The 24163-nt window shown below is 39.4% G+C and overlaps 2 protein-coding genes across 2 annotated transcripts in view; one reads left to right on the top strand and one right to left on the bottom strand.

The window, feature by feature from the left end:
- Positions 1–5731, top strand: part of lrrtm4l1 (leucine rich repeat transmembrane neuronal 4 like 1) — a 49325-nt gene extending 43594 nt beyond the window's left edge. The window contains exon 3 of the mRNA XM_080046293.1: positions 5475–5731. Coding sequence (XP_079902419.1) covers positions 5475–5540 — 66 coding nt within the window. The 3' untranslated portion in view covers positions 5541–5731. The remainder of the gene's footprint in view (positions 1–5474) is intronic.
- A 17107-nt stretch (positions 5732–22838) lies between these two features.
- Positions 22839–24163, bottom strand: part of LOC307265073 (putative flavin-containing monoamine oxidase A) — a gene marked incomplete at both ends in the record, with an annotated part of 38123 nt that continues 36798 nt past the window's right edge. The window contains one exon of the mRNA XM_080046643.1: positions 22839–23157. Within this exon, the coding sequence (XP_079902769.1) occupies positions 22839–23157 (319 nt within the window). The remainder of the gene's footprint in view (positions 23158–24163) is intronic.

Below are 24163 nucleotides of genomic sequence, written 5' to 3'. Positions count from 1 at the left end.
AATGCTAAATTATGTAAAAAAGCACTGTCTACAACATATGGCTTATGAGCCACAGTTGGCCTATAACTTGTTGGTAGATAACTACAATATATATACATGTATACATGGTATTTCTAATCTTTGCCATATTTTTATTATGGATCTATTGGATCTGTGTCATACTTCCACATTATTACCAGATAAACATGTCAATTCCAGAGCACGCTTTATTAACTGTGTCAATGGGGCAAAACGCGTCTATGATTTTGTTTGGAACATGTAATGACTAAAATTAAGTGGGTAGAACAATCTATTGCTTGTTTTTTTCCCACCACCTGGTATGATGAGTTTGTGTGTCTGTGTGTGTGTGTATGTGTGTGTGTGTGTGTGCCTGTGCGCTCAGAGTGTTGTATGCCTCAGCTTTAGTGTCTAGATTGTGTACGCTTTGGATTTTTTTTTACGTTAACCTGCGTGTATTTGTGGCAGAACCTGAGCACAGCCTACTGCGTGCTGGTTTTGTTCTTGTGCTCGGTCTGAATCGTCTGGGGGTATGACAATTTTCGTGCAGCAGTCTTTGCATCGCTCACATCCACCCGAGAGGGAGATAAAGAGTTGACCGAAGACTTACCAGCCCGTTTGATTACACTTAAATAGAAAGTTCTGCACAGGGGCGTACTCATCTGAGCCCGTGTGTTACAGAGATCTGCCTCACACTGACAGCAATCTCAGCCTGTGCAGCAGGAGTGTTGAGCCAGGATACATTTTGAGCAGATTCTGAAAGCTTTAGAAATTGCTTACCCCGGCTAAATTCGCAGCATATGCGTTATCAAGGCAATGTGGAATTACCTGTAGCACAGTTGCAAATAGGTTATTTTTTAGGTGAGTCAATCTAGGGAAAAAAAGGGCTTAACCCCAAAAAAATTGATACAAAAGGTTTTTCAATGGATTCCAGTAGTATTTGGTGTGCTGAATAACATACTAAAAGTCTACCAAAATCTACCCCCCAGAAAGCCCTCATTTCCAAGATGGCGGCCGAAATGGCGGCGGGGAGCTTGAAATGGCTATATCTCATATTGAAAAAATGTTGCAAAGGAATTTCAACTGATTTTGGTACCTCTGGACATGCTTACAAACATACTAAAAATCTAGGAAAATACACCTTCCGGAAAGGCTTCATTTTCAAGATGGCGTCCAAAATGGTGGCTGGCCAAGCTTAAAATGGCTATATATCTCAATAGAAAAATATTATTCAAATGATTTTTCACTTGATTCTGGTACCTGCAAATATGCTTATGACCATACTAACAATCTAGGAAAATATACCTCCCAGAAAGGCTTCATTTTCATAATGGTGTCCAAAATGGCGGCCGGGAGCGTAGAATGGCTATATCTCAAATGGAAAATGTTACAAAAGAATGTTTCAACTGATTCTGGTACCTCTATACATTAAGAAAGTGCGACAAATCTAGGTAAATATAACTGCTAGAAAGGCGTCATTTTCAAAATGACTGCCTGATGGTATAGGGGAGGGCTGGGCGATTAATTGAAATTCAATTTCGATTACGATTTTGGCGTCCCTCGATCATGAAAACAAGATAATCGTAATAAATTGATTATTGTGTCGCACGCCGTGTCTTGTGTGGTAAATGCAGCGAACCCTTCTGTGCCCCCACCCAAACACTTTCGCTTTCAGTGATTGCAATGCAATGGTTTATTCAGCATAAAGTTAAAGTACTCGCCCAAGACTGATGTTAAATCGAAACACAAAAGCCTTGCGTGAGCGAAATAGCGAGTTGCCAGTTGAAACTCCGTGACGGTGGGTAACGGTGTCATTCACAGTGACACCTCGCCAGTGTGAGCCGCCGCACAGAAAAGCCCTGTGGCTTTACGGCTAAAATGAACCGGGGATATCCTGCCTGTTAACGTTGTTGATGTGGAAGGCTTCAGCTCAGATCTTGTCATCGAGACGACATTGATGAGGTCATTGAAGACGCATGGAAGTGGAATGACTGACAATCAGAGAGCCCTTTGGACCATGTCAAAGTGCATAACATCACAGTACAACACCGCAATGCAGGAGTTCACAAACCAGACATACACAACATCAGAACAGCACAAGGACTCAACAGAGGCAAGGATGAAAAGGGATGCTGCTGACCTGGAGAAGATCACTTCAAAACTTGCTATATGGTCACCTTTCTCTCCAGACTCTTCTTTAAGGAATTTTGTTACAGGTGTTGTTGCTGAGGACGGAGTGAACGTGCATGATTATGACTCTGTTGGACGCAATATCATGCACAAAATGATTGGACAGCCTGCATTCACGTTCTCATTTAGTAGAAAGGATAAAGCCATAACCCTTGGACAAAAATCGTCTATCAAGGTTGCTCCTGATCGAACAATTGATTTTGCACTTCTTTTTCAACGTTTCCTGATTGTCTCCCAAACTGGAGAGCTATCATTGGAGGAGGTTATGCGTTACGAACTCAGTCCTTTCCCTCCTGCCCTCTTTGAAGCTGGAAACATCTTCCGCAAGGCTGATAAACCACAACTTGCGCACGCAATCTGTGATCATGCAAGTGATGCAATCCTAGATTCTGTACCAGAAACAGATCATTATGTTCTTGATGGAGGTTCACTCCTTCACCGAATACCATGGAAGCACGGACAAAGCTATAGTAAAATTGTGCAGTCATATGCAGACTTCACCATCCAACATTATGGCTCAGCTACAACCATTGTGTTCGATGGCTATGGGGATGGGCCATCCATTAAAGACAACACACATCAAAGAAGAGGAAACAATATTCATCCCATTGTCAACTTCACTGCTGAGACAGAGTTCTCAGGTAAGAAGGAGGAGTTCATGTCAAGAGATCTGAATAAACAAAGGCTGATCCAAATGATAAGCGATGAACTGAAAGAAAGGGGTTGCACTGTGGTCAATTCAATTGGAGATGCTGATGTAGACATCGTAAGGGCCGCAGTGGAATCATCTCTTCTTCACACCACTACGCTGATTGGAGAAGATACAGATCTCCTTGTCTTACTACTTCACTATGCACAGAGAGATAGTAAGGGCGTATATTTCAGATCAGACAAGTCAAAAGCTGATGGCAGTTTTAAAGTGTATGCCGTAAACCATTTAAAAGAAGTACTTGGACATGATGTGTGTTCTCAGTTGATGTTCATCCATGCTCTCACTGGCTGTGACACAACTTCTCGGATCTTCGGGGTTTGCAAAAAGACTGCTTTCCAGAAGCTTGTAAAAGGGGATCCCGTCCTTCGATCTTGTGCCAATGCATTCATTGTCCCAAACCAGACCACAGAGGTGATTGATGACCTTGGGTGCCAAGTAATGGCTGTCCTCTTTGGTGGAAAGTGCACAGATTCCCTTGCAGCAATGCGATATAACATTTTCAGCAAGAAGGTTGTCTCAGCTTCATCAACTGTAACGCCTGAACGTCTGCCACCAACTGAATCGTAGAGCGTACTACCAGGTCATGGTCTGGATGGGAACAGAAGATGGTATGGATGCCCTGAACTGGGGGTGGAGCCTGCAGGACAATAGATTTGTCCCACTCATGTCAACAACGAATGTTGCTCCAGACAGTCTCTTGAAGGTCATTCATTGTAACTGTACCACTGCCTGCAAGACACTCCGCTGTTCTTGCAGAAAATATGGACTACCTTGTACTACTGTCTGTGGACCATGTCAACTTAAGGAATGTGACAATCCACTTAACAAGTTTCTTCCAGAGGAGCCCGAAGATGATGATGAATAAAGACCACAATAAGTGTGGCATTTATGTTATTCAACAACAACACCACCTTTCTAGTTTGAATAGTAACCAATTTGAACCATTTAACCAATGTAAGCTTACAGGCAGTCATTTTGAAAATGATGCCTTTCTAGCAGTTATATTTACCTAGATTTGTCGCACTTTATTAATGTATAGAGGTACCAGAATCAGTTGACATTCTTTTGTAACATTTTCCATTTGAGATATAGCCATTCTACGCTCCCGGCCGCCATTTTGGACGCCATTATGAAAATGAAGCCTTTCTGGGAGGTATATTTTCCTAGATTGTTAGTATGTTCATAAGCATATTTTGCAGGTACCAGAATCAAGTTAAAAATCATTCGAATAATCTTTTTCTATTGAGATATATAGCCATTTTAAGCTTGGCCGGCCACCATTTTGGACGCCATCTTGAAAATTAAGCCTTTCCGGAAGGTGTATTTTCCTAGATTTTTAGTATGTTTGTAAGCATGTCCAGAGGTACCAAAATCAGTTGAAAATTCCTTTGCAACAGTTTTTCAATTTGAGATATAGCCATTTCAAGCTCCCTGCCGCCATTTCGGCCGCCATCTTGGAAATGAGGGCTTTCTGGGGGGTAGATTTTGGTAGACTTTTAGTATGTTATTCAGCACACCAAATACTACTGGAATCCATTGAAAAACCTTTTGTATCAATTTTTTTGGGGTTAAGCCCTTTTTTTTCCTAGATTGACTCACCTATTTTTAAAGGTCAAGTTGTTAAGTAGTTAGAGGTTTTCTGAACACAAAAGTTTTGAAGGAGAACTTGACATGTGGGCTGGGGAGTGTGCCTCTGCATTGTTCAGTGTGGAGGTTGATTCAATGCTAGTGGCTCCAAAATGAGAGTAAAATGTCAAGATATCTTAGTCATTTGTAACAATATCTCAACAGGCTTGAGTTGACCCGTGGAAAAAAAGCGTTGACATTTAAAAAGGTCCCATATCCTTAACTTCCCATTATTTTTCACTTACCGTTTCTATTGTTACAAATGCGTGGTAGGTAGGACTGAGTCTGTTCATTTCAAACGGGTATTTCATACTGAGCATAGAGGTGCAACCATACATAACATACATACATATACATTGGGAATAACTTGAAAAGGTAATGAAACTTAACATGATGTTATACCTGGCTGCATATAAACAGGGCTGCTCATCATCTGAACTTCCCACTCTAAAGATGCAATGCATTTGAATATGTTCAGTGTTGATTAAAGCTATAGTGTGCAACTTTTCTGCATTCAGATGTCCATCAATGCTTGACTAAAGGACAATTGAAATATCTATTAATGAAAACCATGTGTCTTAAAGTGACCAAATGTTTAGGTGAGCGGGTTCAATTTAAAACATGTTTTAATCTAAAATATTAGAGCTTTAATTGACATTTTCAAAATGAACACCTGCATGAGTTCTCTGTGTAGTGCTTTGATTGTTCTCTGTATTAAGACATTAAGAAAGTCGCCACACCTTCAAAGCTATCTAAGTACACAGGGATTCCATCATCTTCTTAATTGCTTAGCCTAATTTGCTACGCTGGCACTGTCACAGCCCCATTGTGCCGTTATCAAATCACCGGGCACTGTAATTAACTTTACAATGTAACCACCACCTCTGTGAATGGCACATAGACCAGCTGTTAAATGCTTTGAACTTTTGTCTTTTCTTCTCCTTTGCAGAATGAGTACACGTGTCCACGCCCCCTACCCGGTGCCTGGATGGGAGACATGTCTACCATCCATTAACCACGAACAAGGAACTGCTTTTGGAATGGAGCGACAACCCACAGTGAAACAGTGAGGAGACACAAGGGAGACATGTGCAGAGAACACCATAAGGACCCTATTTCCATTATTCAAAGTCAAGGATACATTCAAACTGCTCCTCCGTGCTAACAGGAGCAACCACCGATCTAGACAAAGAGAAGACAATACTATCTTTCACCTCGAGATTTTATAATGTCTTTAACGTTTTTGTCCCCTTTTTTCTGCCTGTGAGCTTTTTGGTCAGTACGGACACAGGTGGAAATGCAATCCTGTGGTGAAATGGCAGAGCCTCGGAAGAAGACTCCTGCACTAACTGGATGGATATCACTTACATGGGAGCTTGTTGTATTGACTTTAATAGCTTACTGTCTCCGTGAGGACAACGTGGCAAAGGACTGTAAAAATTCCAGAGGATATAATAAGTGAAAACTGAGCAATGAATCATTGATGGGAAAATGCATTGAACAAGTGGCTTCGTGACCACTCCCCTTAACTCGGCCATGTATAATTTAAAGTAAGTTTCTATGTTTTGATTCCATACGAAGCGTCATGTTATCATCTTTCAACACTTTTTTTTTTTCTTGAGAAGAGACACTAATCAAAGGCGAAGGTGGTTTGAATATGCCTTGCTGGAGCAGAAACTATAGATGAAAGGAGTCACTGAGTTTTCTGTGCACTGCCGGTAAAAGAGGAATGGGCTCCATTAGGTGAAAACCAAGTCAGCAGGTGGACAAGTTGCCTGAAAAAAAAAGGAAAAGTAGTATCCCCCAGCCCTTGGTAATGAGTTTTGTTGTCTGTTTTGCTTTTTTAAATTATTTTCTATGTTGTTTCTAATTGCAATCAAACCTTGACTGTTCCGCTTGATTTGGAGGACAAAAAAGGGGCAATCAGAGACAGACGAGAGGGAAAAAAGACAAAGCTCCTATCAAGGGTAAAAAAAATATTTTTTTCTGAAATGATAATGTTGTTAATGTTGTACTTTATGAAAATGTATTTCTGCCATTTCCAACACCAAATACCAAAGAGCCCAATTGGAGCACTTTTGGCTCTTGGCTCTCCTAACCATGGGGATTTTAACAGACCCAGGATTTTGCTTTCTTCCACAAAAGAAGAAATCCACAAAATATCAACAACTTCACTCACACAGCAGTGCTCCGTTTCGGAAATTGGCTTTTTTTCATGTGTGTAAACGTGAACGTCTTTGTGAACAACTGGTCCTGAGAGTTGACCTTGAGCACTGCTTACATTTTATGGCTTATGTTGATTACATGCTTCGCATTCCCTAAAATAATCAGCGCGTCTCCTCCCCCCCCAAAAGACCCTGCAGATGTGGCTCTGTGAGTGCTTGTGTTCCATCCGTTATGAGTTCTTAATAATATCCCAGATGCATCGATCATTGTGAATTGTGTTTGTTGCAACACTCCAACTTAATCTTTCTACACCCTGGAAAATTTTCATTTTCTATTGTAAATTTCTGCTTTACCCCCCCTCCTTGAACTTGTCGATATTTAGTAAGCGGCTGTATTTCTTTGTTCACTTTCAACTGGTATGTTTTATAATGAAAATAATGACTTTATTGATGAGCAATATGAATTGGTCAAATTAAAATATTCATCAATCATTTTTGTTGGGTCATCAATTACTTTCTTACTGTGTATGTGTGTTGCCGTCCTCTGTAATTAATTAAGCTTGTACCCTGTACCAAGACTCCATTCGCGGAATCCGTCCTACTCACCAGAAGTCTCCGGTGACGGGGCTGTCACATCGACATTAGCCTCATTAATTTAGAGAGCAGAGCATTGATCTCTGTTCGACCGCTCTGTTCACGGTGAGGTTCAGTGTGGGCCCCACTAGCCCCATTATTACACTTCTAGTGTAACGTGTTGCATATCTCATCAGTGGGCCCTGCTTAGTGACTCTATTCCACATTCACTGCACTGGGAACATGTCAAGCTGTCAGCTCAGAGGTCCAGATGGTCCAATCTGTCCGGTGCTCCCTGTGGTATTTTAACACGCACCTTATTTTTTTAACCTATTTTCCCCTGCTACCACACTCCTCCCATGCTCATCTAGCCTTCCTCTCTGTCGGGCAAAGCCTCATCTCTCGTCACTTTCCTTTCTTCTTATTATTTATGACAGTTCTGGTACATTGTCTGCATTTCCTTTTGCTCTTCATTCCCTGCGTCTCTCCCATCTGTCTTACTGGGTCAGTTCACCCAAACAAAAAAAGTGGGATATTTTTTTTCACTAGTCCCTAAAGGTCTTTAGCTCTACTTATAGATAGTGTCAGTTTTACACTTAAAAAAATTTGGGGCAACAAGAGACTAAACTGTTTCAACAGAAACTGAACACCGTACCCCCTTCATGAAGGTAGTATTTATGGCAGGGCTGCTGTATTGGACTGCAATATTTTTTTAGCAAAAGCATGGAATGGGAATGTGTCTGTGGTGGTCAAAACATTGAAAGGCAACATTGAGTTTCGATGAGAGTGCTGACGGCTGAGTCTGTGGATTATCCAGAGTAACTGGGACAATGTTTCTGCAAAAAATACATTTTGCTGCAAAATCTTCCAAAATAGGATTTCCCTGTAACTATCTGTGTGGCCAATGCTGAAATGATTTGTTGAATATTCATTAGTTGAATTGGCATAATTTCCAGCAGATAGTAGTAACAAATACAATACAAATAGGCTCTGTAAACAGGCATGTTGCTAGCTACAGTGCCCCCCCTTTGTACTATATCCTTTGTTTACATACCAGTTTACAGAGCCTTGGCTGTTTATAGACACCAGATGTTTTTAAGGACATACACAATACGGACAGGTAGCGGATTGTGAGGGGATATTGACTGATTTCATCAAAAACTGAATATAACAACAAGCATTCTGCAGAATGGTTGACTCCACCTTTAAATTATTATTTATCAAAATAATAATTTTTCTGTTTTATGAAATACATTAATTGACCAATTGTTGCAGCTGGTGCATATATGGATGGAACGGAGCTGGTCATTTTGTGAGTATCTTGACCGACCACCAGGACGGCCCTATAAACGAAAATCTGCATTTATCAATATCACAAGAAGAAAATCTAATACTAACTTGTTCCAGTTTCTCAAGTGTGAGGGTTATAAACATAATACTTTTTGGTTTTACACGGTTGTTAGAAAAAATACAATACATTTGAAGATGTCACATCGGGCTTCGGGTAATTGTGAGGGTCAACGATATCAATAACATTAAATAATTGACTGAATCATCTATGATACAAGTAATTGCAGCGCTAGCAGTGCTACGAATGTGGATAAGTAATCCATGTTGGAATCTCAGTGAACTGACCCTGTAAATATCTTGCCATTTTCCCCATAATTTTTTTGGTCACATTGTATGGTCCATGTCCTCTGTAGCCTATTCTGTGATGATCTGTGCCCCTCTCCCCTTTGTATCTCATCATATCTGCCACTGCTCCATGATCTCTGTTACTCAGTCTCCTTTTCTGGCACTGCATGTGCAGTGGCAGCACAGAAAGGGCTGTATGCCTGCGAGCAGCCATCATGCATAATGCATGTGGCTAGGGCTCCCTGTTGAACCGAGTCCAAACAGTTGGTAGTCTATAACATTTCCGCATCAAGGTCCAAAAAAGAAGATGTAACTCCATATTCAAAATGCATTGTTCTAAGCTATTTTAAAGCCACTTGCATGACATTGTGCACAGCATAACTTCCCCACAGTGTATCTATCTACCATCTCAGATAAGATGATAGGGATGGTAAAAGCGTGAAGCCAAGACATGCACACATAGGCAAAGCAAAACTATATCACAATAGAGAAACTAAAATTAAGACAAACGATTTGATAAGAGAGATGAGATTATCTCATGACTTTGTTAATTTAAGGGATGGTCAGATTGTATGGCGCATTAAGATAAAGATCACAATAAAGACAACCGAAGAAACATTCCAACCTAGAAATGAGGGCTTACAATACTTCTAGAGGGGATGTACAGGCAGACTGTGTCAGAGCGAGAACAAATAGCAAGTATTATCAGCAACCCTTTTTTGAGCCTTTAAGTGTAGCGTTTCATCCCTGCAAAGATGTTTCTGATTGGCAAAGGCATGGACGAAAACAGAAAAACAACTCCTCTCATTCCATGTCTTGACTGTCTTCCCAATGGTCTTTGCTTCAAACAAATGTTCCACTTATAACCTTGCCTAAGCTGGAGTCACCAACACATCGTTCTTTTTACGTCTGGCAGGTTAATTAGTCTAACGTTTCATTCCTGAACTGCTTTTAACAGCACTGCGTATGCAACTCTAAAACTGATTCGTACCTACTCTCATGTGATACAGCTAGATGAGCGGCATTCACTTTTATGATGACTTTAGGAGCAGATAGTCAACGACTCTTTGGAAGAAATGTGATTTAAATACTAAACGTCATCATCGAACCAATGGTCACCATCTATGTAAGTAAGCAGCCGTTATTATAAGAAAAAAACAGCCTGATCATCGCTTTTGCAACCCACACCAGGAGTGGCAGTCATCAGCTCATGTGCTTGAGCCATCTGCTCCTGACTGGGGGATTGCAGGGTTCTCGTTCAGTTCATCTCGGATCTCATCATCGCTGGTCTGACGCATCTTCAACCAAGATGAGCAAACAGTACCATGGTAACTAATGAAATGTTTGCCTTTTGCCTATTTATCAATGCTTCTGAGAATACAGCACTTACAGTAATTCAGTGAACAACTCAACTGTAACCTCAGCCAGAGCCAAACTGCGTTTAGCATTCTGATGTAGCAGTGTAAATAAACCCGATGTGTGAGACTGCATTAGATAGAGCGACTCAATATAAAAGTATGATATGGCATCTGCTATCTGTAGCTACTCCCCAACGAAGCATTATCCAAATATTGAAGGGAATACGGATACAACTACAGAGAATAGTCCACCTGATATAGCCAGCTACAGGCTATGACACGTCAGCAGCAGATGATTATCAATTTAAGGTATTTAAATGATGGTTTTGCTTTGGATAGATAGTCAGATAGTCTCTCTTTATGAAAGGCCATGTGGCATCCACAAACAGCAGATGTCTGTCGGTACACTGTTTGAGTAACAAAGTGAAGCGCTGCATAGCAAGTGAACTGTGCAGATTCTGTGGCATGAGTATTCTGTGGCATGAATCACTGTTTACATTATTTAGCTTTTGTTTGTTAAGAACTCCGATAGAGACATTATGGAATTGAAGGAAGTGCTGGGAAATAACTATGTAAATGAGCTGTGGGCAAGTTAACATTCTGCATTGAACAGAAGGAGCAAAAACCAACAACTATTTGGCAAATGACAGTAAACCCTCCATTATTTTTTCCATTATGACAATGTTTGCTTTCTATAACGTTAATGAGAATTTCATGAAACTGTAAAATAATGCAAACATAAGGTACGTTTTACTTATGCTTAGCAATAGGCATGAACAGGTAAATCAACCATTCAATACATGCACAAGAAAATTAATACTTACATACTGTACGTTGCTTTAACAAACAAGACAATGACAAAAAGATTCATAAATGAAGACCTGATCAATCTTCTTCTTTCTTCTTCTTCTTTGGTTTTAGGCAGACTTGACGCATCTATGGCGTATTGCTGCCCCCCACTTCTTCTTCTTCTTCTTTTGGTGTTTTATGGCGGTTGGCATCACCTGATCAATCAAACAATCTTGCCTACTATGCCTACAACATATGCTCATGGCACTTCCTGTCACCTGACCAGCTGCCACTCCCAGGGAGCACACCTTCTTAAAGGTAAAGGCACATGTGCTTAACATCAGCAAACATTGATAAATGTACATAACAAGTTGCTCCGACAGTTACCTCTGAACACTGGTGGCTCCGTCAAAACCATAGACTTTCCTTCAACTGTTAAGTGGATAAAGCCTTTTTACACAAGTGATGACTACGGCACATATGCATTAAGTACTGCACATTACCAAACCACTTACACATAGTCTGAACAAACAGATGTTGCTGGGAGCTGCCAGCCACCATGATCCGATTGGGCTTGGTCCTGATTTTCTGCCAAGGTCTCTTAACATTGCAGCTGATAAAACAATGATTAGAAGGTTGATTCATTTTTCTATGTTTACTTATCATAGATAATATTCAATAAATAAAATGTAATTCACTTTTATTTAACCAAAAATAATTGATTTTCACTTATCCCTCATCGAATAATTGTTTGAGACTAAGTGCATTGAGTGGTACAATTAAACATACATTTATAGGAATACTCCCTCTAGTCTACACAGTGCATCAGGCCGGTGTGAGAATAGACTGTAGTAGGCTATAACTTTTGTGAGCTCAATGAAATTGAACAATTCAATGTATAATGCCTTTGTTTATTTGGTGGCGGATGTATTCATCATCATCATCTTTATTATTAGACTCAAGGTCCATTTAAAAACTTACAATACAAGAAATAGACAACACACACATAAATAAGAATAAAAACATACCGACCAATTATACAAGGCACTTATACCAATGCCTCCAAAGGTATGACTGGTAGCATACTGCGCTATAACTTGGGTTTGCCAGCAGCATTATGATTTCATTATTAGAGTCATTCAAGCGACAGATAAATTGATACATAAGGTTCCTCAATAAAGCTTGTAAGGTGTTAACTCCTGCATTCACAAATAGCTCACTTGCACTGCTCCACCTTGGTCTTTTAAGCAAGATCCTAAAACAATCGTTGTAAGCAACCTGTAGTCTGTGCATACTTGATTTTTTGAATTTACCCCATAAGGGGGCAGTATACAGGGGAGTGCAATATGCTCTAAAGAAACATATTTTAACATGATCAGAACACATGTGAAATTGTCTTGCCAACATATTGGCTTGGGCATATAATGAACGACACTGTCTTAAAATGTCGTCATCGTCAGACATTTGATCTGTTGCCCGAGGTACTTGGCTTTATAACAAACAACTTGTCTTGTTTTACTCAAAGTGTATTGTGTATTATGTATTTACTACACTGTTTGTGTTGTATGGTATCTGTGTCTTTGTTCCTGTGTGGGATGGGCCACGGATAGCTTGACACGAATATAAACTCATCATTCAACTATTTTCTTACATTCTTCATAGCTATCCATTGTTATGACTAGTTCCTCTGGGACAGAGTAAAGCGGTACGCGAACTCTCCATTATTCATCAAAGAAGAGTCAAACGACGTTTCAAATGCCTCTTTTATGGGAATGCGCACAGAGCCTGATGAATAAAAGCTGGGTTGACACATCCAATTTAAAGCTGCTGTCGTGATACCCATTATCTCTGATCGTGGTTTTAGGTTTTGTAGAGCCAGCTTTCGCAAATAAAGCCGGGCTATGTAGAACTCACTGTGTAACCCCCCCCCCCCCCCCCCCCTGGTTCATGTCAACAAGTTCATCAGTAACTCACAATTTAAATAAACCACGCGCGGTCAAAATGCTGTACAATTATTAATTGAATACAAGTGATACTCCAGAGATGCAAAAAAATAGATGATCATGAATTCACAGCACAAACATGAATACATACACAGCCATGCTGCCTTGCAAATGAATGCTTAAGCATTAAATTACATTACATTTGAGTTACCATTTTCTCGTCCACAGTCAAAGATAAATACAAAAGTGTGTAAGTGTACACACTTACATGACATCTGTCACATTCTCAGAGCCTATACACTTATAATCTCTATTATCTGACCTTCACTGCGTGCTATTCTGCGTCATCCACAGTATGATGTTAGCCTGGCAGTTCTATACAATTGATTATCTGCTACAAGATGAGAGGTTTAAGACTACGTATTGGGAATTTAACATGTAGGCAATGATAAGTTACAGAAGACAGTGAAATCAATGGCTTGTGTGTCCGAACGGAGGTAAATTAGCGATACATTATATATACAATTGATTCCTTTCAATGAATATAAGGGGTATGTAGTCCATAAAACGTAACTGGCTACTGCAGTAAATACAATGTGGGGGTGTTCTTAAATCCCATGTTAAACTTGCAAACAGTTCTATTTAGCAGTTAAGGACCCCTAGGCAAAAGACTGAATGAACACTGGGAGAAGACAACATAATCCTTCTTTAGACACCAGACAAAAACCGGCCACACAATGGACTGGGAATTGGATGAAGCCATTGAGCAGAAGTCAGTGGAAGGCTGGAGATGGGCTGAGGACTCCATACACATCCAACTACAAAGAGCACTGTACCATCTACTGTAGCTGATGAAGGATGTGTAACATGGATGAAAGCTCTTATAAAGCTAAGTGGACCTCAAAGTTGAGGCCATTTCGTCACACATACTGTTCCCAACAGGGTAAATGAACTTTAAAGCTCAAAAAAATACATGTTGAATATTGGAACTAATTAAGACGTCCATCATAAGCTTTTCTATGGCTGATTTCGAGGCGATTATTCATTCATATTATCATTTATTTTGTTAATATAATTTAAAACACATAGGCTACTGATCTGGCAAATAAAGTACATTGATTAATTTCTTAATAATCACAAAATGCTTTAAATGTCAATGCCTTGACTCCCTTCCAGGCTAGGAAACTTTCCTAAAAATAGCACTTGGAACAATACATGCTTCACTTTCTTCCTCAGTTTCCCTTGTGCTGAAAAGTTGGATTGTTTGTATTGTCAATGTGTTTTACTAGTTATGTCTTATATATATATATATGTCATTTGAGCCTGTCAAAGACACATTAATTGTAACAGACAACAACATTTCCTAATATTATCTCCAAAATTAAACGTTGATCCAAATGACCTTGCCAATTATTGAACACATTTTACACATTAACACATTGTGCATTGGTGTTGGAAAGTAATTAAAATAATCACCCATTCCTCAGTGATGCCTCATTGGCAGAACACTATTCGTCAAAATGCATAGCAGGTGAAGAAGGTTATACCAAAAATAAATGTATAACTAATTGCCTTTTTTTAAAGTTATATCATTTCATTTGAATCTTTCTTCATACTGTATAAATAGGTTTACTTTCCCTCCGTGTTCCTGCAGTTACTGGCATCCATTTATTTGAGTATAAATAAGTATCCATCAGCTCAGTCACATACATCTGTTAATGTTACTGTGGGGGCAGAAGCCTATCGCCGCACACACTGGGTGAGATGCAGAGTTCTGAGGTTTCCAGTCTTTCCCAGGCCAAAAATAACCTTGATATGTAATGAAGCATTCATACATACATGAGTGAAGAGCTGAGTGTGTGTATGCCTCACATCTGCTCACACTCTCAAAGAGCAGCTTGAGATCATATCCTCACTGAGCTTTAGGCACATCCTATATCATGTATACATGCAGATGGGTGACGATTCAGTTTTTTTTTAATTTTAATCAAAATATTCAGTGAGTATTGCTATTGGCATAAAATCTCTTACAAAGTCACTCTTTTTGTTCGAGCTGAACTGTACCTGCTCTGTGCTTTATGTCACAGAGTACTTTAATTGCTTTACTGTGTCATGCAATGGAAGCTACTGCATTTGTTATGTTGAACAGTCATTTATTCAGGTCATTCAATACTGAGGAAAATCCACATTAGTTATTAAGGATATCCACACATATCCAGCAGCTGCACACAATTAAGAGCTTTACATAACAATCTGCAAACATGTCGGCATAAAAAAACAATCGGAATTTCTATAATGACTTTTCTTTACTTGGTAGAGCACATTTTAAAAGCCTGCATGCGTCTTTCAGTTTGCAATACAGACAGGATACATATTCAATGACACATGTTTAAACTTTCACATTGAGTTACACTAATTGTAATGCAATATGCAATATGCCAAGCGGTCTCCTTTTGTGAATCTTGTCAAAAATGAAGATTGTCGATAGAGAGAATAAAACAAGCCAACATAAAACAATCACAATGTGGCAATATTTCTCTTCAAAAGATCTTGTTAAATCTAATAAATTTACCAAAGCCAATGTTTGTTGAGGCCGTATCACATGTTTGGAAATGAGTTAAAGGGACTATTTTAGACAAGTGTTTGATGTTACTAAGAACATTTCTATCGATCTGTTTTTCCCCCTTATCACCAATTCAGTTTGAATATGCTTAGAACACGTCCTGATGTGTTTTTGAAGAGATATAGCTGCCTTTGTGGTTGTCTGTATTTGCAAGTGGCAGACAGCATAATTAAGTGAGACCATCAAAGCCACTGAATAATCATTGGGACAATTGGGACTTGTCATCTTCAATATTTAAATCAGTGAACAATATGATTATGGACCCAGGCTAGTGGAGAAAAGCATCATGTCTAATGATTGCTGTAACAAATCTGTTTTTGCTAAAGCTAGCACCTCGGTGACTAGTTGTAGACAGGTGCCCCTCATCAAAGGTGGAATCAGTGATTTTGGAGATTTTTATTTTTATTTTTTTTGTCAAAATCACTATTTCTGAATATCAGTTTCACAGCCTAGGCTCAAGTTGCAAACCATGGTGGGCCCCTTTGTTTGAAAACACTTTGCTTGAATTAACACAAGCTCTCTTTTTAGTGCACACACAGTAAGGACAAGTAGCAGATCGTGAGGAGATATTCACGGATTTTGACAAAAAGTGATTTTGACAGAAAGCCTTCTCCAGAATCCCTAACTACTCCTTTGACCCATCTTCTCCATAACCATCTAGCGCATCTGTCTGTAGCACTGCCGGGGGCAAGAGATTCCCCACTACATTCAAGAATGCTCTTTCCTTGACTGCCACAAGTGCATCAGAAGTTATCATAAATTCTCAGTGAACATCATCTAACCACGTTTCACTCATGGAGGGCTCCGACTAGTGCGGGTGGCGTTCCAGAGAAGTGCACTAATGACTGGAAAGATGTTATCCTCACCCAGCTCAACAAAATGCCTGCAGCTATTCTCATGGTCTGTTAAGCTTATACCGTGTTTTAACCCTTGGCTGTGACTGTACTTCTGTTTCTGCCGTGGATTCATTTGTACAATTCTCACATCCACATATGTCTGCACCTCTTTGTTAGGGCAACATTGTCGCTGTCCTTGGTGCTGAATCGTGGATGCAATAAGGGAGTGGTGGAATTGTATTTCTCTGTCTTGCTGTGGTGTGTTGTAGTTACGAATGTCAGTTTCAGTTTGGGGTTTAAACGCCCGGCAGCTTGTTCTTTTTCTACACACCTTGCTGCTCAATCAGATATTTTGTTATGCCCGTCCCTCATGTGGGAATCTGAATAGAAATCAGATTTGTTCTGGTGCCCACAATGTGGTGAAAACAAATCTATTGGGTTGTTAGCCTTGATACAGCACAGCCTGGGCTGGCTTAAATGAAAGCAGGGAGAACAGGCAGTTGAAACCAGAGTAGGCTAGTGATAGCGAAGACAAATAGAAAGCCACGACACCAGAGTCCTATTCATTGATCAGTGGCTGTTGGAGATACTCTCTAGGAGAGAAATGGGGAGCTACAAAAAATCCTTCGCATTCACTGAGCAATACAGTGATGAAGATTAAACGCTTATATTGTAGGATTTGGTTAATGCAGGTATATCTACAAGAGTGAACACAGTCCACAATCCACCTGGCGACCTGGCCATGTTATCTAATATTATTTTCAAAAAGTATGATGTAAAATGACAAACTGTGCAGCTGGCTTTTGCAAATCCCCAAATGTTTGTTTTTGTATATATATAAAACGATAAACAAGTTGCTGATAATGTTTGTGCATTGCTAGTAAAGTATTCTTGGCTCAGGCTAATCAGCTAAAATGCTGAGTTAACATTAAGGGACATTATTGGTCAATGTAGAAATCAAAGCCAGCATTAAAAGGAGGACTGCAACCAGTAATGAATACCAGCGTGAAGCGCCTGTGTTCTGTCACACTGTTTACTTTGGCCTGACCAGATAAACAGTTCCGGAGAACACTTTTGAATGTTGGCACTAAACGAAAACTCGCTGGTGCAGAAATATGCTGTATGGACGTGATTCCAAAGAAAATTGGCCTTTAAGTATGAGGCAAATCAATCAGAAGGTGTGCAAACGACTCATTACGTTTTCAGAACAGCCTGCACAATGATGATGTATGTTAAACACAGGGAAGCTGCTTTGGTGAAGAGCAGAGGCCATAAGTAAACCTTTGCCAAGATTAACTGAGAGGCAATTGATGGGATATATTTACATAACAATGCAACAAAATGCAGTCTACACATTATTGCCAGAGTTGAATCCACCCCTCTCTGACATGCTTTAAAATAAATTAACATTTTAAGCTTCATACATGCAGTATTCCAGGGCAGCAGCATTGCATTATATTGGTAATTTTGTTATTACAAATGCCTGTATTACTAGCTATAAATCAACATAACATATGATATTATATTAAGCATGTGCTTCAACAAATAGACTCTGGTTATTTCTGTAATAAAAGTCACAAATATTGATTACACTGCACTGGCAATACATGAATTTTTAAAGTTGTTGCAATTGCCCGAAAGGCAAACACCAAGGCAAGAGCTCTGACGGGTGTTTACAAAGGGTACAGTAATTACAGCAATATTACTTAAAGCCTTTACTAGAAATCTGTATTTGATATAGATATAGGACAAAAATAAACAAAGAAAATAGCCAGAAAATGCATTGAAAAACCCCACAGTTTACTGAGTGATGGTGAAAGATTGGATTTATGTATGTATTTAATGTTGATCCGTCAGACTTTTCAGGGGTTGAAAATTCATTATTGATTCACCCTTAACCAGGGAGCATCTAGATATTGAGCAAACAGTCTTCTCCCTTAAGTCGTTATGTAACACAATGTTTTTCCCGTATTGATAGGACTTTGTATTGTGAGACAGGCTACCAGCTGCTCCATATATTTACCGTATGTAATTATTTTCACAGTCAAGCACTGTACAAGACAAGTACTTTTGTTGCCGATATTTTTTTATTTTATTTAGTATTCTTTCGGACAATTCCACACAATACACAATTTTCTCTTGCAAATATTCATACATCATACTTTGTGTTGTCCGAAGGGAGACGGAAGAAGCCAAAGGCTTATCAGGTCCCGCCCCCATTTTCATCAAATTCGGATTCAGATACACAGATTACTGTTACAAAATAAAAATAAAACAAACAAAAAACATTATTTTTTATATATATATAGCTATATATGTATATACATATATATATACATACATACACACATACATACATATATACACACACATATATATATACATATATATATATATATATACATACACATACTTTTTTTTTAAGAATCTGCAGTCCAATACACAGTCAATTTTAATCTAATTGCTTCAGCTTTTAAAATCAGTTCAGCACAGTTCAGTTTTTCTGTGACAATGCCAAGTGTATAAAGTGTGAAGTGGCCTTGTATTTGGCCTGTTCCATTACTAAACTGGTAGTCTAAACACTTCTGCAAAAGTATTCCAAAACAAGTCTGTCTGCTGGCCTGTATTATTTGTTACAACATTGTAATGAAAGTGACATTGACATTGTGCTCAGGTTATTAGTCTGTAATTTTCAATAATTTTTGAAACATAATTTGCTTTGAAATTGCGCAAACTGCAACTCCCTGTGACAACTTCATCAAGTCCATTCCACAGCTTAATACCATTTACAGATATCGAAAAGGATTTAAGTGTGGTCCGTATATTTTTCTCAGTGAATTTACCTTTTCTTCTTAAATCATGCGAAACTTCTCTGTCTTCAAACATTGCTTGTAAACTGTTAGGAAGACTTTTCTTTGAAGCCTTGTAAATAATTTGTACTGTGTGGTAATTTACCACATCACGTAATTTGAGAATTCTACCTTCAATAAAAAAGTTATTAGTGTGTGCCCTGTAATTGGCTTGGTAAATAATTCGTATTGCTTTCTTTTGAAGAATCTCCAACGGGTGCAATGTACCTTTGTAAGTGTTTCCCCATATTTCAGCACAGTAATGCAGATGTGGGGAAACTAAACTCCAGTATAATACAAGCAAGGCCTTTTGATTGAAACAATGTTGTGCTTTCCAAAGTATAGAAATACTCCTGGCTATTTTGCCCCTGAGATGGCTAACTTGTGGTTTCCAGCTTAATTTATCGTCAATTATTACCCCTAGGACTTTGTGTTGCTTGACCCTTTGAATTTCAATCCCATTTACCTTGATTTTTACAGCGACATCTGATGCTCTCCTGCCAAACATCATGAATTTAGTTTTTTCTAAATTTAGTGATAACTTATTTCGGTTTAACCACCCATGTAACTTAGTCAATTCACTGTTTACGATCTCAACCATATTATTCAGATCTTTCCCCGAATAGAAGATGTTTGTGTCGTCCGCAAATAAAATCAACCTTAAGACTTTCGACACTTTATATATGTCATTTATATAAAGCAGGAATAATTTCGGCCCCAAGATTGACCCCTGAGGGACCCCACAAACAATATCTAAGCATGTCGATGTGAACTCCCCTAATTTCACAAATTGTTTCCTGTCATGTAAATAACTTCTGACCCAGTCATGTGCCAAACCTCGAATGCCATATTTCTCCAGTTTATTAAGAAGGATGTCATGATTGATAGTGTCGAATGCTTTTTTGAGGTCTAAGAAAATTCCTATAGAGTACAATTTGTGATCAATAGCATTACTAATAATTTCTACCGATTCAGCCAAGGCCAGTGCGGTGGAATGATTCTTTCTAAAGCCAAATTGACTGTCATACAGAAGTTGATGTTTAGTAATGAATTCATCAAGTCTATTGCTGAATAACTTTTCCAGAATTTTAGAAAATTGTGTTAAAAGTGAGACTGGTCTATAATTAGTAAATGAATGTTCATCACCATTCTTATGTAATGGTATAACCTTAGCTACTTTCATGTTAGAAGGAAAAATTCCTGTTTGAAAAGATAGGTTAAAGAGGTGTGCTAGGGGTTTAATAATACTTTCTTGCACTGATTTGATTACTTTCATGTGAAACCCAAGCGCGTCTCTAGAGGTCTTTGTTTTCATTCCGAGCAATATCTCCCTTATCTCGTTGGCCTCGACTGGCTTCAAAAACATGGAGTGTTGAAGAGACGCTTCATTTTCGCCAGACTCCCCTACACTCTTCCCACAGATCCCTTTTGCTAAATTAGGTCCAATATTAACAAAAAATTCATTTAGTTTATTTACCGCAGTGTTCATGCATTCAAACTTAACGTTATTTTCATGGAAATACTGAGGATAATTATGTATATCAAGTGATACTGTGATCATGAGAAGATTAGCTCTTTTTTTATTAATATCGTAAGAAACCTATGGTACTCAGGATCACAACACAATTAACAAAAGACATGTTGTGATGATGGCTTGAAACGTGTTATCTTGAGAAAGGGCTTGTTTTTTCTCAGGATCATAAGATATTTAACTCAGGACCTTGAGATAACATCATCAGTAAAAAGAATCGTCAACCTTTTGTTTTCTTGTCATCGTGGAGAGGGGGTCACAAGATAATGAACAAGATGATGAACACAAGATAGCGGCTTTGAAAAATAATTGCAAGGACTTCCGCACTTTATGACATGTCGGTGTTATGATTAATTAACACACCATTTTAGTAGATTTTTTTTAATTAATGATCACCATTTTCCCCAATCATCATCGTATTTCTCATCAGAACATAGAACAAGATTAGACTGAACGACAAAACAGCATCTGGCATAGCAGGCTGCCAATCCCTCACACGGTACATTACTGTGTGTATGCCTGAAGCTGGCAACGACGTACAGTGGTGCTGTCGAGTTGCCCATCCAGTTTACAGTCAGAAAAAGAAAGTGTGAATCTGTGTTAAGGTTTACTGCTGAGGTGGCCCCATGTGAAATTCTCAGAACGAAGAGGAGTGTATGGAAGTTTAAATGATTTATTGTGAACACAGACCCGGGTGGCAGTGAAGTGGGGATGGCTGGCAGAGGCTGAAGCAATGGGAGAAGATGGGAATGGCGAAATGGCTAGGCAGGAAGGATTATCGCGAGCACCGTGGCATGTGTGCAGGAGGAAAAACAGGAAATAGAGCAAGGCAAAAACAAGATCTTAACTTGGAACGACAAACTATGAAACACTCAGTTGCGCACTATAGAGCTGGAACCAGGTTTGTATAGGGAGGTGGAGGGCAGCTGACACACGTGCACACACACACACACACACACACACACACACACACACATACACACAAACAAAAAACAGGGACATGACAGAAACGAAGAAAGAAAGGGGAACACATGACACAGGGAAGGGATTCGAGCATGGCAATATGTTTAACATGAGATGTCTATACAAACTCAAATCCACATGAGAACCATTGTTCTGGTGACCGTCAACCGAAAAAGGATCGAATCATTGATTCAGCAGTGTGAAAAGAAAAAAAAAACTCACAAGGTCTTGATTCAGCCTGCACTAGCGTAAATACAACCAGGCAGTTGACACAGTGCAATCTAGTGAAAACAGAGACAAATGACAAGCCATGACACCAATGGATCCACACACTACCGTCCAATGATCAGTGGGCGTTGGTGATACTCTCTAGGAGAGACACATGGCGACTGACATAAATCCTTTCAATCAACTGTGCAATGACGTGATAGAGTTTATATCTCTTACTCAGGGACGTTATCATGGTGTGTCTGGTTCATCCATCTTACACTGTTGGTGGTTCTGTCTGTGCTTGAAAGAACACACGCGTGACTCTGCTCCAATCTACTGATGCAGGTTTTATGGCTCTCCGGGAAACAAAGCGAGGCAATGTAGTGTGAATGGTCCATTTTCTCTGCACTCAGACTGCTTTGAAAACAACATAGAAAGCACGGAAGGGCTTCTAACCCAACATCTATTTTACAATCTTCCAAAAAAAAAATTCTTCCAGAGGTTGTATTTTAATTCAGCAAACAAGGAGAGGTAAACCTCATGAGCCTTCTAAAGAAAAGACCAAAGGTAGGTTTGATTTAACTATTACAAATAAACTAGACATGTTTTTGAAATGAAAATTAATATGAATTCTAAATTGATTATTTCAATATTGCAACAATTAACCTTTAGACGATTTTCCATTAGTATGATACCATGTAATGAAATAAATCAAATTAACTTCCTTCCTTTGTTTTTGAATGTGGAGCCTCAGTCAACTAACTCTGAGAGATGGAATATGAACCGGTTTTACAGCTTTCTGGTACAATAGGGTGGCCTATATATAATACCTGGTTGTTCAAAATACGTTGGTCAAGTGCCATTTGACCTTCTGTAATGCATTTGGATGCTGAGCAAGCATGAGTGCAACTCCTATGGTCAGTGTTACGATGACCATAGCCTTGCTCTTAGACATGTACGGGAGTGTGGATGGTGATGATTGCTTGGAGGGACCGTTGCCTGTTTGACTGTGCTGCAAAGTTTCCTGCTCCTCTTGGGTCAGGGTCACGGGGCACAGCTCGCCCAGTACTTCAAGAGCTGCTCTCTGACCAGCTTGTACTGCCCCACTCATGTACCCACACCACTGGGTCGCTGTCTCTGTGCCTGCCCAATGGATCCTGCAAATCAAGAAAAAGTCAGTATATCTATAAAAATATCTATTCATGTAAAAATTGCGATTCAAATATCTTGCGATTCGATCTGTAGTTTGCCAAAATCTTTTCACGCTTCACATTAAAATAGGCTTAAATGAAGATAAATAAGACATTGCTTTATTTTGCTTGCATGCCACAATTTGCCACATCGCTTCTTAGCACACAGTGGACTGGAGTAGATCCTGAAATCCTCCTTTCAAATGAGTCGAGAAATTAATTTTGAATCGGTAATCGTTTTGAATCTGAAATCGATTTTGTATCGAATCGTGACCCCATGAATCAGAATCAAGTTGTGGGATTCCAAAAGAGTCACAAACCTAGTGAGTCTTATTCTAAACGCTTTGCTTCATGTTGCTACAAGCAGAAAAGCATTCATTTTATATTCTATACATCCCTTTCAACATAATTATGTAGCGTCCTGGGCCATTTGGATCAGTTTTACGTGCAACGCTGAGGAGATTTAATGATCTGTTGAACGAGTACCAGTTTTACCCTTTTAAGAAGTCTCTGTAGGTTTACACGATCCATGTCTCTTCCTTGCACTGGAATCAGCACGTTACATGCTCAGCAAATCACGTTGAGCCTTTTCAGCCCTGTAGGGCTCTTAAATGACTCCCGGTGGTGCCCAGGTGTGTTGTCACCATGAGTTCAAATCATGTCAGGGCTGGACATACTGCTGTCATGTGTTTGTGCGTTTGATTGTGTAACAGTTTATCCAAAAAACAAGCTCCTGAGTCAAGGCTTGGGGGGTAAAATATGGTGGTTGGATGCTGTTGCCGCTGCCAACTGCCAGCCCCAAGAGGGTGTAGACAATAGCCGCGGAGCTTAAGATGATGCATTGCCATGTCTTTTTACCAGTGGCATTGTGAAACCATACTACTACCCAGCCTCAAATGGATTGCACCTTAGAAGCAGGATAGTTATTAACCCCAGCCCATTGGCCATATAGAAGCAAGGGTTAGGGGAGTAG

The sequence above is a fragment of the Ammodytes marinus genome (genome assembly GCF_949987685.1).
Source record: "Ammodytes marinus genome assembly, chromosome: 18".
Classification (NCBI taxonomy): Eukaryota; Metazoa; Chordata; class Actinopteri; order Uranoscopiformes; family Ammodytidae; genus Ammodytes; species Ammodytes marinus.
This window is presented reverse-complemented; position numbering and strand designations above follow the sequence as displayed.